This window comes from Strigops habroptila, chromosome Z (assembly GCF_004027225.2).
Source record: "Strigops habroptila isolate Jane chromosome Z, bStrHab1.2.pri, whole genome shotgun sequence".
NCBI classification, from domain to species: Eukaryota; Metazoa; Chordata; class Aves; order Psittaciformes; family Psittacidae; genus Strigops; species Strigops habroptila.
The window spans coordinates 62968961-62982460 of NC_044302.2; the positions used below are offsets into that span (position 1 = coordinate 62968961).

General features: G+C 37.6%; 1 protein-coding gene across 4 annotated transcripts in view; it reads left to right on the forward strand.

Annotated features, from left to right (window-relative positions):
• The window catches only part of PRUNE2 (prune homolog 2 with BCH domain), a 137195-nt gene that overhangs the window by 31032 nt on the left and 92663 nt on the right, over window positions 1-13500 (forward strand). For all 4 annotated transcript variants that reach the window (XM_030512093.1, XM_030512094.1, XM_030512095.1 and 1 more), the window contains exons 4-6: window positions 453-616; window positions 8247-8399; window positions 10954-11045. In XM_030512093.1, coding sequence (XP_030367953.1) covers window positions 453-616; window positions 8247-8399; window positions 10954-11045 — 409 coding nt within the window. The remainder of the gene's footprint in view (window positions 1-452; window positions 617-8246; window positions 8400-10953; window positions 11046-13500) is intronic.

Here is a 13500-nt window from a genome sequence, read left to right on the forward strand (position 1 = left end):
TCTAAAGAATTATGACTAATGGTTTACATTATTAAATATAGTTTGGCTTTGTTATTGCTATTATAAGCAGAAACATAAAATGCAAAGACTTTTTGTAAGTCTTCAAAATATTCAATGGAGAAAATTCCAAATCTCCCCTATATAAAGAGTGATAATTTTAGTACATGTAAATTTTTTTTTCAAATTATTAATTTTTAAATATTTTTATAATGGAAATGGAAATATTTATGTCTTAGTGATGTATCAAGCAATAAAACTACTGTGAACACTTCATTTAAAAAATTACAGTTTTAGGACTTCATTGTGATGTTCTTCGGCTTTACAGCAGACTTCAAGTAGCAATAACAATAGTGTTATAGTCTAGAATTAAAAAAAAAATTGCACTTTTTTAATGGATTGTCTAAGCAGCTAGAAAGAAAAATATGTATATAACTTTTAAATTTGCTTGATAGTGAGGATAAAAGTTTGGAATCAGCTGTTGTCAAAGTCATCAATCCAGATGAGCAATGTGGTGGCAGCCTGGAGTTAGAAGCGTCTTCTTCCTCTGTAGTAGTAAAAGAGATTCTTCAAGAGGCACCAGAGTTAATCACTCAGCAACTGGCTTATCTCCTCAGAGGTGAGAGATTACTCTTTATATTAAATACTGAAAGGTTTAATGGAGTGTTTCTGAATCTGCTCATGCAGAAAGAGTGTGATCCATTCTTTGGTTAACAATCCCTTTAAAGACCACAGGAAGCTTCATAAAAGAAGCAGGGAGTAAAGAGTTTGTTAAAGAGTAACATTATATTGAATATTAAAAATGTGCATTTAAAAATAGGCATGAGAGGTCTTTGCTGTTATCACTAGACAAGAATATTAAATGGAGCTGTCGACACACCAGCTGGGTAGCTGGAAAAGCTGTGCAGTTCGTAGATTCCAGGGTCACTGTGGACAACAATATGGATTGGAATCTAATATTTACACGTTAAAGCTTCTCCCAATGGCGGTAGAATGATATTTTAACGGCATGATGTGAAACTTCTACTGTTTAAAAATCTTCATTGTGCTCTCCTTTTCTTTTGTATTGTATGCCTGGTAGAGTACAGGAGGGGGCTTCAGCTGTCAGAAGTATTTTCATTTCTGTCTTCATAGTTCGTCATTTGTATTAGTTTCCTCTGTTTCTTTGCTGGAGCAGAACTCTTCAGTTGGAAATAAAAGTAGGGTTGAAAAGAACTGTTTGGCTGCTTTTAAGTTATTTACTGAATTTTAATAGTGTTTCATGAATTTTGAAAGTTTTGGGTTTTAATTGACATGCAACTGTTTAATGCCCTTTTAGGAAATTAATGTGGGCATGTTTAATGAAGATTATGAAAACTTGTGTGCGTTTTCAGAAGCTATTGGAGTCTTGGCTTGTCATTGTACTCGTCACTGTAATAACTAAATAATGAACACGTTATGAGAAATTAAAAATGGTATTTTTTTGTTTCCATAGAAGAACCATTAACAGTAACACAGTTGGCCTGCTCTTTTAGTATCTTTCCATGCTATTAAGCCCTGGTAAAACTGCCATGAAATACTATTGTAAGCTCCAAATTTCTGTTGAGTAGCTATCCAGGAATCTAGGTAAATGACCAAGCATAATAATTGATTTTGGAGGCAGAACCAAAAAACGGCTGTTGGGGATCTCTCAGGATATTTGGTGGTGGAAAAAGTCAGGAGGCAGTGCTCCGAGTAATGAACAAGAATATGTTTGACTATTACACATCAGTGTAAATGTGTGCATGTTTTAGCTCTCTAGTCTGTATCCAAATAAAAATAAAGTGTTTTTATTAGAGAAATATTGGAAGTGTTTGCATAAAAGAGATAGCACTTCCAGTTTTGAGGAAGATAGTAGCTTTCATTTTTCTTTTTTTTTTTTTTTTTTTTTTTAATTTGTAATTTCATTTTAATTAGTGTGTGTGGTAGCATGTATCTGAGGAACTTACTGGATATAGGAGCACCTGCATACCTTCTCTTGCGTTGTATGAGAAGTAATTGACAAAGCCTAAACAACAAAACACATCTGCACTTGTGACTTGATGCTTTTCTACTTCTCCCAGCCATGCAGTTTGTATATATAGAAGGCTAAGCGATTGTGAGTCCTGTTGTGGGTCTCTTAAATTAGAAAAGGTTTTTGGTACTTGAGAACCTTCTGTTGCAAATTCAGAAAAGTCAGTGAATCCCATTACTGGTTTTGATAAGGTAAAATAAAAATCTTATATATAAATGTGTGTAGATGGCAGATCAAACTACAGGCAGTCTGAAAATAAAAGATCAAATACAACCTACCAAGTCAGGCATTGGAAAAGGCTTTCCATGGAAGTGGTGGAATTACTGTCCCTGGAAGTGTTCAGAAACCATGTAGATGAAGCCCTTAGTGACATGGTTTCGTGGTGGACTTGGCAGTGCTGGGGTAATGGTCAGGCTTGATGATCTTAAAGATCTTTTCCAACCTAGTTGAGTCTATCATTCCATGACATCCAGCTTTTGTGTTTCTCTGCATCTATTATGGCCTTTTTTCAAACTCCTTGCCGATAAAATACAGCTTTTGAAATTCATCTCAGTGTGAGCATAGGAAATAAAGGGACCACATATCATGGTCTGAAGGGAGGGGTGGCTGCTTCATTCTCACTACAAGTGAATGCGTGTGTGGAGGCTCACAGGATGGACCCTCTCTCTGGTGGCACCTCATGGTGTAGAACCAGTGAAAAAGTCCTACTGGGTTTTTCCCACTTTTTAATGTTACTTCAGGTGTAAATCTGTATATTGTTAGCATGTATAAATTTTGGGCCAAAGAACCAGAGAAGGCCAAAGTGGAAGTCAAAGAATTAGGATTTTCATAAAAGAGCTGAGAGATCCTAATATCTGAGTCTCTGAGCTGGGAACTTGTCTTTCATTTGTGGCTTTCCAGTGAGTGCTTTGCTAGAAGACTTGAAAGATAATACAGATATCTTATGTTTTAATAATTATTGCATAGTGGCTGTGACGGCTTCATTTGTTGTCTCTTTTTCAAACTTGTTTTTTCTCACAGTCTTTTAGCATTTTTTTTTTATCTTAATAACAAAGGCAGATGTTTATAACCTGCCATATTTCAACTTTGAACAGACTTCACCTGCTCTTCTGTGTTTAGAAAAAAAAAAAAGAGAAGAGGCTTTTCCTGTGAATCTGAGCATTATTGATTTAGGCAGTTTAATAATTAAGGACCTTTTTTCAGCTGAATGCTTTCCTGGTATCTTTGTCTCCCTGTCAGACATGCTATAAGTTGACTCTACCCTTGGGCTTTGAATAGAGCTTGCTTGGAGAGTCAGAGTATTGTACAGCCATATTTGCCTTAAGTTAGAGCTTGTGCTGTCCCTGGATTTGTGCCAGCAGCAAACAATTATAGAACCTGCCAGAGTCTTGGGCCTGTATTATTTTATTTCCCCAGAGATGTTCACAAGGGGACTGTTGCCAAACTCAAGATCCGTTAAACTGCTGAATCATTACATTTTCTGTTGCAGCCAGCTGGCAAGGATGCGATTCCACACGCTCACTGTCAGGTACCTTGGGTCAGTGTGCTCTCAGAAATGCCTCCGTATGTTTATTTGTATAAGGCCTTGAAGGATGCCACAAGGTGCAGACTGCAACATGTAAATAGAGACAGATTTACATCAAGAGCATCAGCATTCTTTTTTTTTTTTTTAATGTGAATCTGCTTCTGCTGTTTTATGGGCTGCATAGCTGAGGTCTTTTTGCGCTCTGTTATGCAGTCTGACTTTCAGTAGAGAAGATTTGTTTGTTATTCAAGCCACCCAGACAAATGTTAAGAAAATGCCCTTTTAAGGACTTTCGGGAATTATGCCCTTTTTTTTTTTTTTTTTTTTTAATTTTCCTCTATCTTGTACATCGATCAGATGATTCACATGTTCCCTGATTAATGTATTCTTATATATATGCCAGACAGAAAGGATCATGTTGAACTGCACCAAACACTGGACTTATTTGGACTGATCCTTTTTGTTCTTATGTATGAAAGCAGTTTTTCTTGGAGGCAATGCTTCTTTCCTCCTCCCCCTTTCACCTCCAAATTTTATTCTGGCTTTGTGGCTTCCCTGTTAATTACAATGAAGACTGCTTGCTTGGGTCTGTTTTTACAGTTTTGGGTTTGTGGGGTTCTTTTGAGGAGTGAAAAGTGTTGAAGTATAATTTCCGTAAGATATTGCTGGTTTTCCCTCTTTCCCTGTCCTTATTTTTGTAGGTCGTGTAGTAAAACCTCGGCAGGAGAAATGCCTATATTTTCGTTGTACTGTTTCTCTCAGCCAGAAACTTGTAATTCAGGAGATGCTTGTGCTGTTCTTAATGTTTTTCCCAAAACGACTTCTGCCTTCATTAGATCATGTTTAATATTAATGCACAGCAATTGCTTTTGGCAAAACTAGTGCCCCAGTTCCAAACTGCTTTGCAAAAAGAATAAAATACACTTTTTATCTTTTTAAGAGTCCTAGCCTATTTTCTAGTGACCTCTCCTTCAGAATAAAAAAGAATTATCTGTAATGTAGTGTGATATACACAAGAAATAATATTGAATCTTTTACTACCTATTATAATGTTTCTTTTTTTCTGTGCTTGTCAGCAGACAGAGAAACCTCCATTATGCTTTCAGAAAGCCTCGGGGAGTTGCACCAGCACACAGTGAAATCTGCAGGAGATTTCTGAGCCCATGTATCTCTTTTAGAGCAAATACTTACAAGAGAACACATGACTAAATGGACTACTGACCTTTGGCCAAGCGAAAATATCTTGAGTGAACTGTTTTTCTGAAGTACCTGGAATCTTAACCCTCACAGGGATGCTGGGGGTGCTTGGGAGAGAAGGCATATGTACCCTTCTTTCCTGCTGATGAGCAGAATATTAAAGAACGAAGGAGGAATAAATGTTGATGTTATGGCTTGCCGACAGCCTGTTAACTTGAGAAGGATCCTTTTCTTGCTTTCGTCCTAGTAGAAAAGTTAGCAATTGCAAGCACTGCAGTGCTGTTGTGACAAGTGGGAAAAACAGCCTTTTAAAAAACCTTTCTAAGATGTCTGCCAATGATGAGGCATTATTTCAGGTTGACTGCATTCCATTCTTGTATGAAGTGATAAATTCCAAATTTCAAAGTTTGCTTAGGATCAAAATATGCAAAAGAATTGACCCTGAGGTTAACAGAGCAGTGAAAAGTAAAGGCCTCCAGTTAGATGCTGTAGTACAGTGCATGTCTAAGCACATTCTGATTTTACAACTTCACAGTAATGTCTGTGTCCTGCCAAAGGTGAGATCAAATTGAAGACAGCCTTACCGTTGATGAAACCCAGAATATGTTGCACGTGTGAAAGTAAGAGACAAATGCACACTGGTACCTGTAGAAGTGCATGGTAGGAAGCCACAACATATCCTAGGCAATCTTTCTAGGCCTTTTGATTGGGGAACAGATAAATAATGTGAAAGTTTCCTTCCACCAATCCATGTGTTTAGGATAATTAAGCTAGTTTCATTGGCATGAGCAATGTTACTCCTGGAACACTGTAATAGAACTGCTTTGGTGTAAAAGAGATCTGTGTATTATTTTAGCAGACAGATACTTATGATGATTTTTGGTGCTGCATAGCTGTTGTAGTTTAGGCATTTGTAAAAATCACAGCCAGATCCTGATCTGGCTGCTAGAACCTGTCTTGGTGTAACCACAGCTTTCTACTGCCAGTTCTCCTATTTCCTGTAGTTGGAGAAATATGAGACGCTTCCTCTCTTTGTTCAACTCCTTTCCTGTCTTGCCTTCCACTACCCTTTTGCTTCGCTGTAGAAGACCCTGACACCAAACCCACTACATAGGAGTTATTTTTGTGTAATTAGACAACAAAGCTCTTGTCATGTTGGCTTCAAAACTGATGAGCTTGATTTGATATACAACTCACACCTCTTGTTTTACTACATTTCCCAGCATGTTTGTGTTAAGATTTTCTCTTATTGGTCTTCTCCAAATACTCTCCCTACTGTGGCTCACGGAGCTGTGGTAGAAGTTTGCCACGTTGTGTGTCTGAGGAACTGTGCACATGGACAGACTGCTTAGCTCATTCTAGTGCTGCTGGAAGGCTGAATGGGGCAACAGCCTCCCTCCAGTAGATAATTGTATGATGAATCTGAGCATGCGTTGTAGCTCTAGTACTTTCTGCTGCAGTCTCCATTTCCTTGTGTGTGTATGAGCAATTTCCCTGTCTGCTGCTGGAGAGACGAAAAAACGGGTGCTGAAAAAGCAAATTGCTGTTGCTAAAATAATTCATGCGACCTGGTCCCTGAGCTCCCATTTATCCAGGTGCAGCTCTGTGCTGACTGGGAGTGTGCTGTGGGCCTTCTAACTCATTCTGGTCACTGCTCTTCCCAAGGTATGGAGAAGAATATGTAGCGCAGGCTCTGTTGATCTCGTTAGAGGTGGGAACAATGAAGGGGTATTGCTAGATGATCTATCCTGTAAGGCTGTTGATTGAGAAACTTGCTTCATAGAAAAGGGACTGAAAAATAGGCTTTGCTAGTATATATAGATATCTTGGCTGTTTTACGTATCACTTATTTACCTGTAGACTTGTGGAGCCATGTTTTGAGTACCTGAATTTACAGATGTCAGTCTGAATCAGTATACATGATTTTCGGGCAGTCTTTATTTCTTTAATATTTTTAATACTGTCAAATAGGACAGGAGTATTGTCTTAGAGTCATCGTAAGAATGACATAAAGAGATGCTGAGAATTTAAAGAATTATTGGCAGTTACAGTATCTGTAACAGACACATGGAATAGAATTTTAAGTATGTGAATTTCTAGAAATTAATATCTGGTGGGGAACAGCTTTAAGCATTACTTATTATTTAATTCACACAGGATTTGTCTAATAAAGAGGCATGTACTTAGCATGGCAAAATTGGTTTGTGTTACAAGTGCCTTATGAATTTTGAAGAAATGCTTTTCTATATTTTTCGTCATGACAGTGTAGGAGAAAAATGGATACGTACCAGATGTTTGTGTCCTAGTCAGTTTAGTGAGATTGAGAATGGCTGTGTCCAAGTTTTTCTTTTCCTCTCTTGGCTCTGTGCTAAAGCCTAAAAAATTTGGCTTACAATAACTATCTTATACTATTGTACTGATTTGCTCATTGACCTAGCATGATGCAATGCAATCATAGACTTGTTTGAAATCTCTGTGCACAGTAGAGTAATAAATAATTTCAGTGCTGAAGTATGAGATTTTATCCTTAATTTAGTGTGAGTGAACAGAAGCAAAGGCTATCTTTGGGTATATTAATAAATGGGATCCCAATCTCCAGGAAATGAAAGGGTGACTTTAAACCTTGAACCATCAGGAATATTTCACATCGGGGATGGAATATATGCAACAAATAGTTGATTGGAAAAGACATCAAACTCACCTGTGTATTGTAAGAACACACCAATTATAAAGTTATTCATTGGTTTATGTTTCTCTTAAATTTTAAAATAAATGCATCATAGTTTTTTTTTGCCTGAGTGTGCTGTGCTTTCTGGTATGTTCATTGATGAGGAATTAGCCAGGGTCAGTTATACCAAAATAACCAATGACTTCAAGATGATTTAGTTGAACCCTGCTACCATGTGCAGGGACACCTTCCACTAGACCAGGTGCTCAAAGCCTGTCCAACCTGGCCTTGAACATTTCCAGGATAGGGCATCCACCACACACATATCTGGGCAACCTGTTCAGTGTCTCACCACCCTCATAGTGAAGAGTTTCTTCTTGTATCCATTGTAGCAGTTCATTAACATGTCTGTAGAAGGAAGGTTAGCAGTGTAGATTTACTGTTCCCAAGCATATCAACACTTGGTCCAATGCTTAGAGAGAGGAACAAGGAATAAGCCCTGGTGTCCCACTGCTGACTAGTGGCCATGCGCAGAGCTCTGCTAGACATACAGAAGCATATTGCACGCTGTGGCAGCACTGGGACCAGCCAGTTAGCTGTAGCGTAGGCTCTGACAAGCCACCCAGTTCAGATTTTAGAACACGCTTCATGTTAGAAGGATGTTTCTGTGTGAAAAGCATTCAATATATCATTCAGTGGAACTCGTTACTGGAAATGACCGCCAAGAAGGAAAAGTCTTGGATGGCGATACAGTAAACATTCTTGTTTCTGTAGTACCTCTTTGCTGTTTACAGGAGGCATTGATTTTTTGTATTTCAATGTTTCAGGGAGCATTCTCTTCAAATGCATGTCTTTGGAGGCTGACAGAATTACTGAGCAGCAGGAGAAAGTACTGTCCAATCCTGGAGGAAAAGTTTCCAGATCTCCCCCACGAGAGGAAATTATCTCTGTTCTCCAGGAGACTCAGTTTCACCCACAAGGTAGTGCAACTTACTTCCATTTTTCTGACCTTTTACAAATTTTGGTTACGTAACTGCATGCAGAAGTATATCGGCTCATTGTGTGTGGTGAAAATAGTTGCAGCATACTATCTTCGTTGACAGTTACATGTATTTAATTTTAAATTAGGTGGCTTATGTTCTGAATCATGTATTGTGATTTCTGTTGAGGAACCACTGAACTCCTAAATAATCTTTTGTTGTTTTTACAGACAAAGGAAACATTGATTCATTTCATATATTGCTTTTACAATTGTTATTCTAGTCAACAATTTGAATTGATGGAAGTATAGCGGGCATAAAACAATGTGTCAGCCCATATGTAGGAAGTTGTGCTGCAATGTCTTACATGCTGTGGGAGTGTATCTTCTGAATCTTCTCAGGTTTATCAAGGGCTGTGTACAGGTGAAGTGAATTTGACTTCAGACTGAGATGAAGGAAGCAGTGGGAAACTTGCAATTCTTTTATTTCCTTCTGCTAGAAATAGCTGAACACTGTTGTCACTTTTTCAGTGCTGAAAAGTGGGAATGTTTGAACTCAAATTTTGGTAGCAGGCTTTTGAAGGGATGCTCTGAAAGCCTGAAAATATGAACTCCTATTTTTTACTTTGTTAAATGGCATTTGCTATGAAGTTTTTACCAAGGAGTGAGAATTTGATTACCAAGATACTTATTTGTTGGATATATCAGGTATGCACAGAGTCCATGCAGTCTCATAGTCTTTTTTTACCTTTTTCTATGCACCCATCTGCAGAATCCTCTCATCTGGATTCAGGCTGTCAGCCTGAGATGGCTGTCCTGGCTGGTAGTAACAGAAAGAATTTGAGGTGCTGCTTCCTTTGCTCTTTCTTTCAGTGAGGTTGAAAGTTAAATTATTTCGGGGCTATAAACCTTCACATAGTTCCCTGAAGTTCCTCCAGACATTAGTCAAGGAGTCATAGTTCAGAAGTGAACTGAATGCAGCCTGGATTGGAGAGATCAAATGAATCTTCTATGGAACTCAGTTCTGCCAGTTGCCTGGGAAGATGGTTTAGTAATGTTCGTCTTGTACTTGGCCCCTGAAGTTTACCCTAATATCCAATGCAAAACTTGGACCAGTAGATATAATGGATTCAGTGTGCATGACATTGGTTGCCAGTGATTTTTATATGCTACATAAGGAGAGCAATGTCATACACTCTTTGTCTCATAGCTGCTGTTTGCTGTGTATCATAAGGTACATATTTAGCACTGCATATATTCACGTAGCATTTGGATTAGTAAGGTGCTGTTTTGTTTCTGGAGTCCTTTGAAGGCTCTAACCTCTGCTGAATATTTTACCTTGTACATACGTGTTATTTCGGTCAGTATCAGGGCAATTCAACATAGAAGTTCTCAGTTTCGTGCAGAAATAATAGTTTATTGGCCTGAACTCATGAATCTGTTTGTTATTAGAAGTACAGAGGCCTGTAGTCCACCAGAAAGTCTACAGGTGGCCTATAAATATTTTTGAGAGGACAGATCCATAAATATAGTAAATATGTGAACATGAACCAGTTCATCTTGTCAGTAGATTGAATGCAGTAGCTGGACTCCATACAGGAAAAGTAAGGATTCATTTCTTGGCTTAAGTTGGTATTTGACTCCCTCTTAAAAATCAACCATGCAGACACATTTTGAATGTTATGCTTCTAAGTCTTAAAAGACTGTAGACATTTTATTTGCCATCCTACACTGAAGTAAGTAGCTTACAGCTTTCTTTATACCGATATTTGGCTATCATGTCTGTATTTCTGATCGCGTGATATGATCATGTTCCTATATACAGATGCATATTTGTTTTGAGAATCTTTACAGCATTTTAGACAGACGACTCCTGTTAGAGGCACGTAGTCTTGAGGATTTTCAATACATTGTACATAAACATATCAACATGTCTAGTTGCAAAGTGAAGCAATTCCAGTTTCACACTGCGGTTTCTGATGATAATATGTTTCTATGGTACGTAAACATCTAGCTAGTTCATTCGCCATTTGATGTACGAGAGAAACCCATTGCTATTGGTTCCAGTTTGCAAGGAAGGTCAGAAAGGTTGAATGACTTTATGTTTACATAGTATCTTAAGTGCTTTGCTTCTGAATATTTTATAAATACCATAGTATTCCACATGTGCTTTTCAATATATTACTCATTCCAGAAGCGTTTCATGTTAGTGATTTCCTATTAGACCATAGCAATAGTCTGTCTACACATTTATCATCACCGGAATTCAGTTCTCTTAAAAAATCAGTGTTCACACAACTTCATTGCAGACTTAATTCTTCATCCTTTGCTCCCCTCTCCCTCACCCCCCATCTGTAAAATCTCTTCTTTGTTTAAAAAAATCCTCTAGAAATACTAAACGTTGAAATATTCATGTTGGTTTTAGTTTTCTCATAGAATGTCCTAAAATACAGAAGGCTCAACATTAAGGTCTAAGCATGTTTTTAATATATGTTGCTGCATCTGTCAGATATAGATGCTTGTATGTACTGAAATTCCTTTCTCTTTTCAAACAGGTGTAAGTATTGAGGACATTATGCTGAAGGATCTCAAGATTTCAGATGGAGAAATCAAAGTAGCAATTAGCACTGTGTACTTGACACTGGAGGTAAGAGGAAACCTAAACAACATGGTTCACAAACAGCCCTATTGCATACAGAGATGGTCCTTTAACAAAGATTTTGAGCCAGTTATTTTCTCAAGATTATATATGAGCAGAATTTAATTTTCAGTGATTTAATTAACTTTGGGAGAAGCAGTAGCTGTTTGTAGTCTGACTTACATGATTATGCATCTGATTATTCCTTGTTGTTAGTCTGTACAACAGTGCGTTAAAACAATGGCATTAGGAAATTGCAGCCTTTGGGTGAGTTGAAGGTGTGAGCTTTCTGTTGTACTTAACCTAGGTAGTTACTAGGTAGGACTTTGTTGCACCTTTCACTTACAATATGGCATAAAACTTATAAAGCCAGTTTAACACTCTGCTTTTTGAGAGCAGGGAATATTCTTTTATGCCTTCTATAAACTTATCTTGAAGTGTATCCATTGCCATTATGCCTAAACGAAAATGTTGGTAGAAACAAAAGGACCTCGATAGAGCAGAAGTTCTTCCAATTTTGAAATTTTAGATCAAACCTGTAGATTGTCTTTATAAGCCTGAAAATCGCTGCTCAGGTTTTCTTTCTTGGCTGATCTGAAACATTTTGCAGTCACTTCGGCAAAACTCTTATGTACTATGTTTATCATTGTATCAAGATGATTTGTGTCATGGATGTCAGTAGCTATTTACCTTGACCTGAAGTAGATTTAACGGTTACTGGCTGTTATGTAAAAATATTAATTTAAAAATATTAATGTTTAGATGACTGATCAAGTTTGACATGGCAGTATTATTTCTGATGGAAGTTAGCATACTGATATACAGTTTAATAACAAAACCAGCTAGATTGAGGAAAATCTCAACAACAGAGACATTTTTAGGTAATATATGTTTGCAGTGTACACCCTCATCAAGTCCCTGAGAGTCATGATGTGGGTATGTCAAAAAATATTTGACATACAAAAGAAATTGTCATCTTCTACTTTTGCATTTTACTTCAACCAAAACTTTATTTTATGTCAAATGGTACTAAAAAAAAAAAAAAAAAAAAAAAAAAAAAAAAAAAAAAAAAAAAATCGCTTGAATAGTTCTTCCCTGTGTATATCCTGTGAGATTTCTTACATGTCTTTTGTGCTGGATTTTACAAAAAATATGGTGCTTCTGAGATTGAAGAGTTTGTGGTGCAGTCAAGCTAATAATTATCCATGTAGTTCTGCTTTCATAGTAAAATACACAAACAAAATTGGGTAGCAAAGCTTCAAGAAATGAATCAGAATCTGTTATTTTCTTTGTTAGTTTCTCAGTGTCAAGCAGTCTTTACCAGCCACCAAACCAGTGCTGCTTTATGAACTCTAATTTTTCTTCCTGAAAATTATGCCAAGGTTGGGAGGAAAGGGAATGGGGAAACAGTATTGTAAGATAAATCCTCAAAAGAAGAAATGAGATTTAAAACAAAAGAACGGGAAGATTTTATTAAGAATTTTGAAATATCCTTGTCTTCTGTCAGTTTCAGTGAATGGTGGACACACAGGAGCTAGCTTTAGCATTACGTTTTATTTATTTTCGTTTTAATCTTAATTTCACAGTTGGGTTGGAGGTTAGTTTTGCATTTGCTGCATTACTGTCATGGTTTAAGACCAGCTGATAACTCAGAACCACGCAGCCGCTCTCTCACTGCCCCCCTTACTTCCTTTCCCTGCTCCTGGAGCGATGAGGAGGAGAATCGGAAGAACGTTAACTCCCATGGGTGGAGATAAGAACAGTCGAGTAACTAAGGTATAATACAAAACCACTGCTGCTACCACCAATAATAATAATGATAAGGGAAGTAACAAGGGGAGAGAATGCAATTACTCACCACCTGCTGACTGATACCCAGACTGACCTGAGCAGCGATCTGGGCCTTCTGGGTGACTCCACCCAGTTTATATACTGGGCATGACGTGCTGTGGCAGGGAATACCCCTTTGGCTAGTTTGGGTCAGGTGTCCTTGATCGGAGTAAACATTACTTAGCCAAAAAGAACTAAAAGCATCGGTGTTATCAGCACGGTTCCCAGACTGAAAGTCAAAAAAACAGCACTGCACCAGCTACTAAGGAGGAGAAAAAATGACTGCTGTAGCTGGACCTAAGACAATTGCTTTGTTCAAACATTTTCTGAACTCACTCATTTACAGTCCTTGACCAGCACAAGACCTTTTTTACTTGCTCTTATTAGGGCCAGGGATGATACGGTCTGCACAGTGGTAAAGCAGATGGCTTGTAAAAACATTCTGAATTAGTTACTTTACCCAGTATCAGAAATACATATAAGGGAATTACAGATGAAACTGTCCAGACCTGTCTTGTCTGTTCAGTTTAGAATTCTGTTATGAACTCAGAATACACAAACTTTAATGACTTCAGGATTTTTTCAGCAATAATAATGGTAATTTGTTATTCATCCTTAAAGTGCTCTACAGACG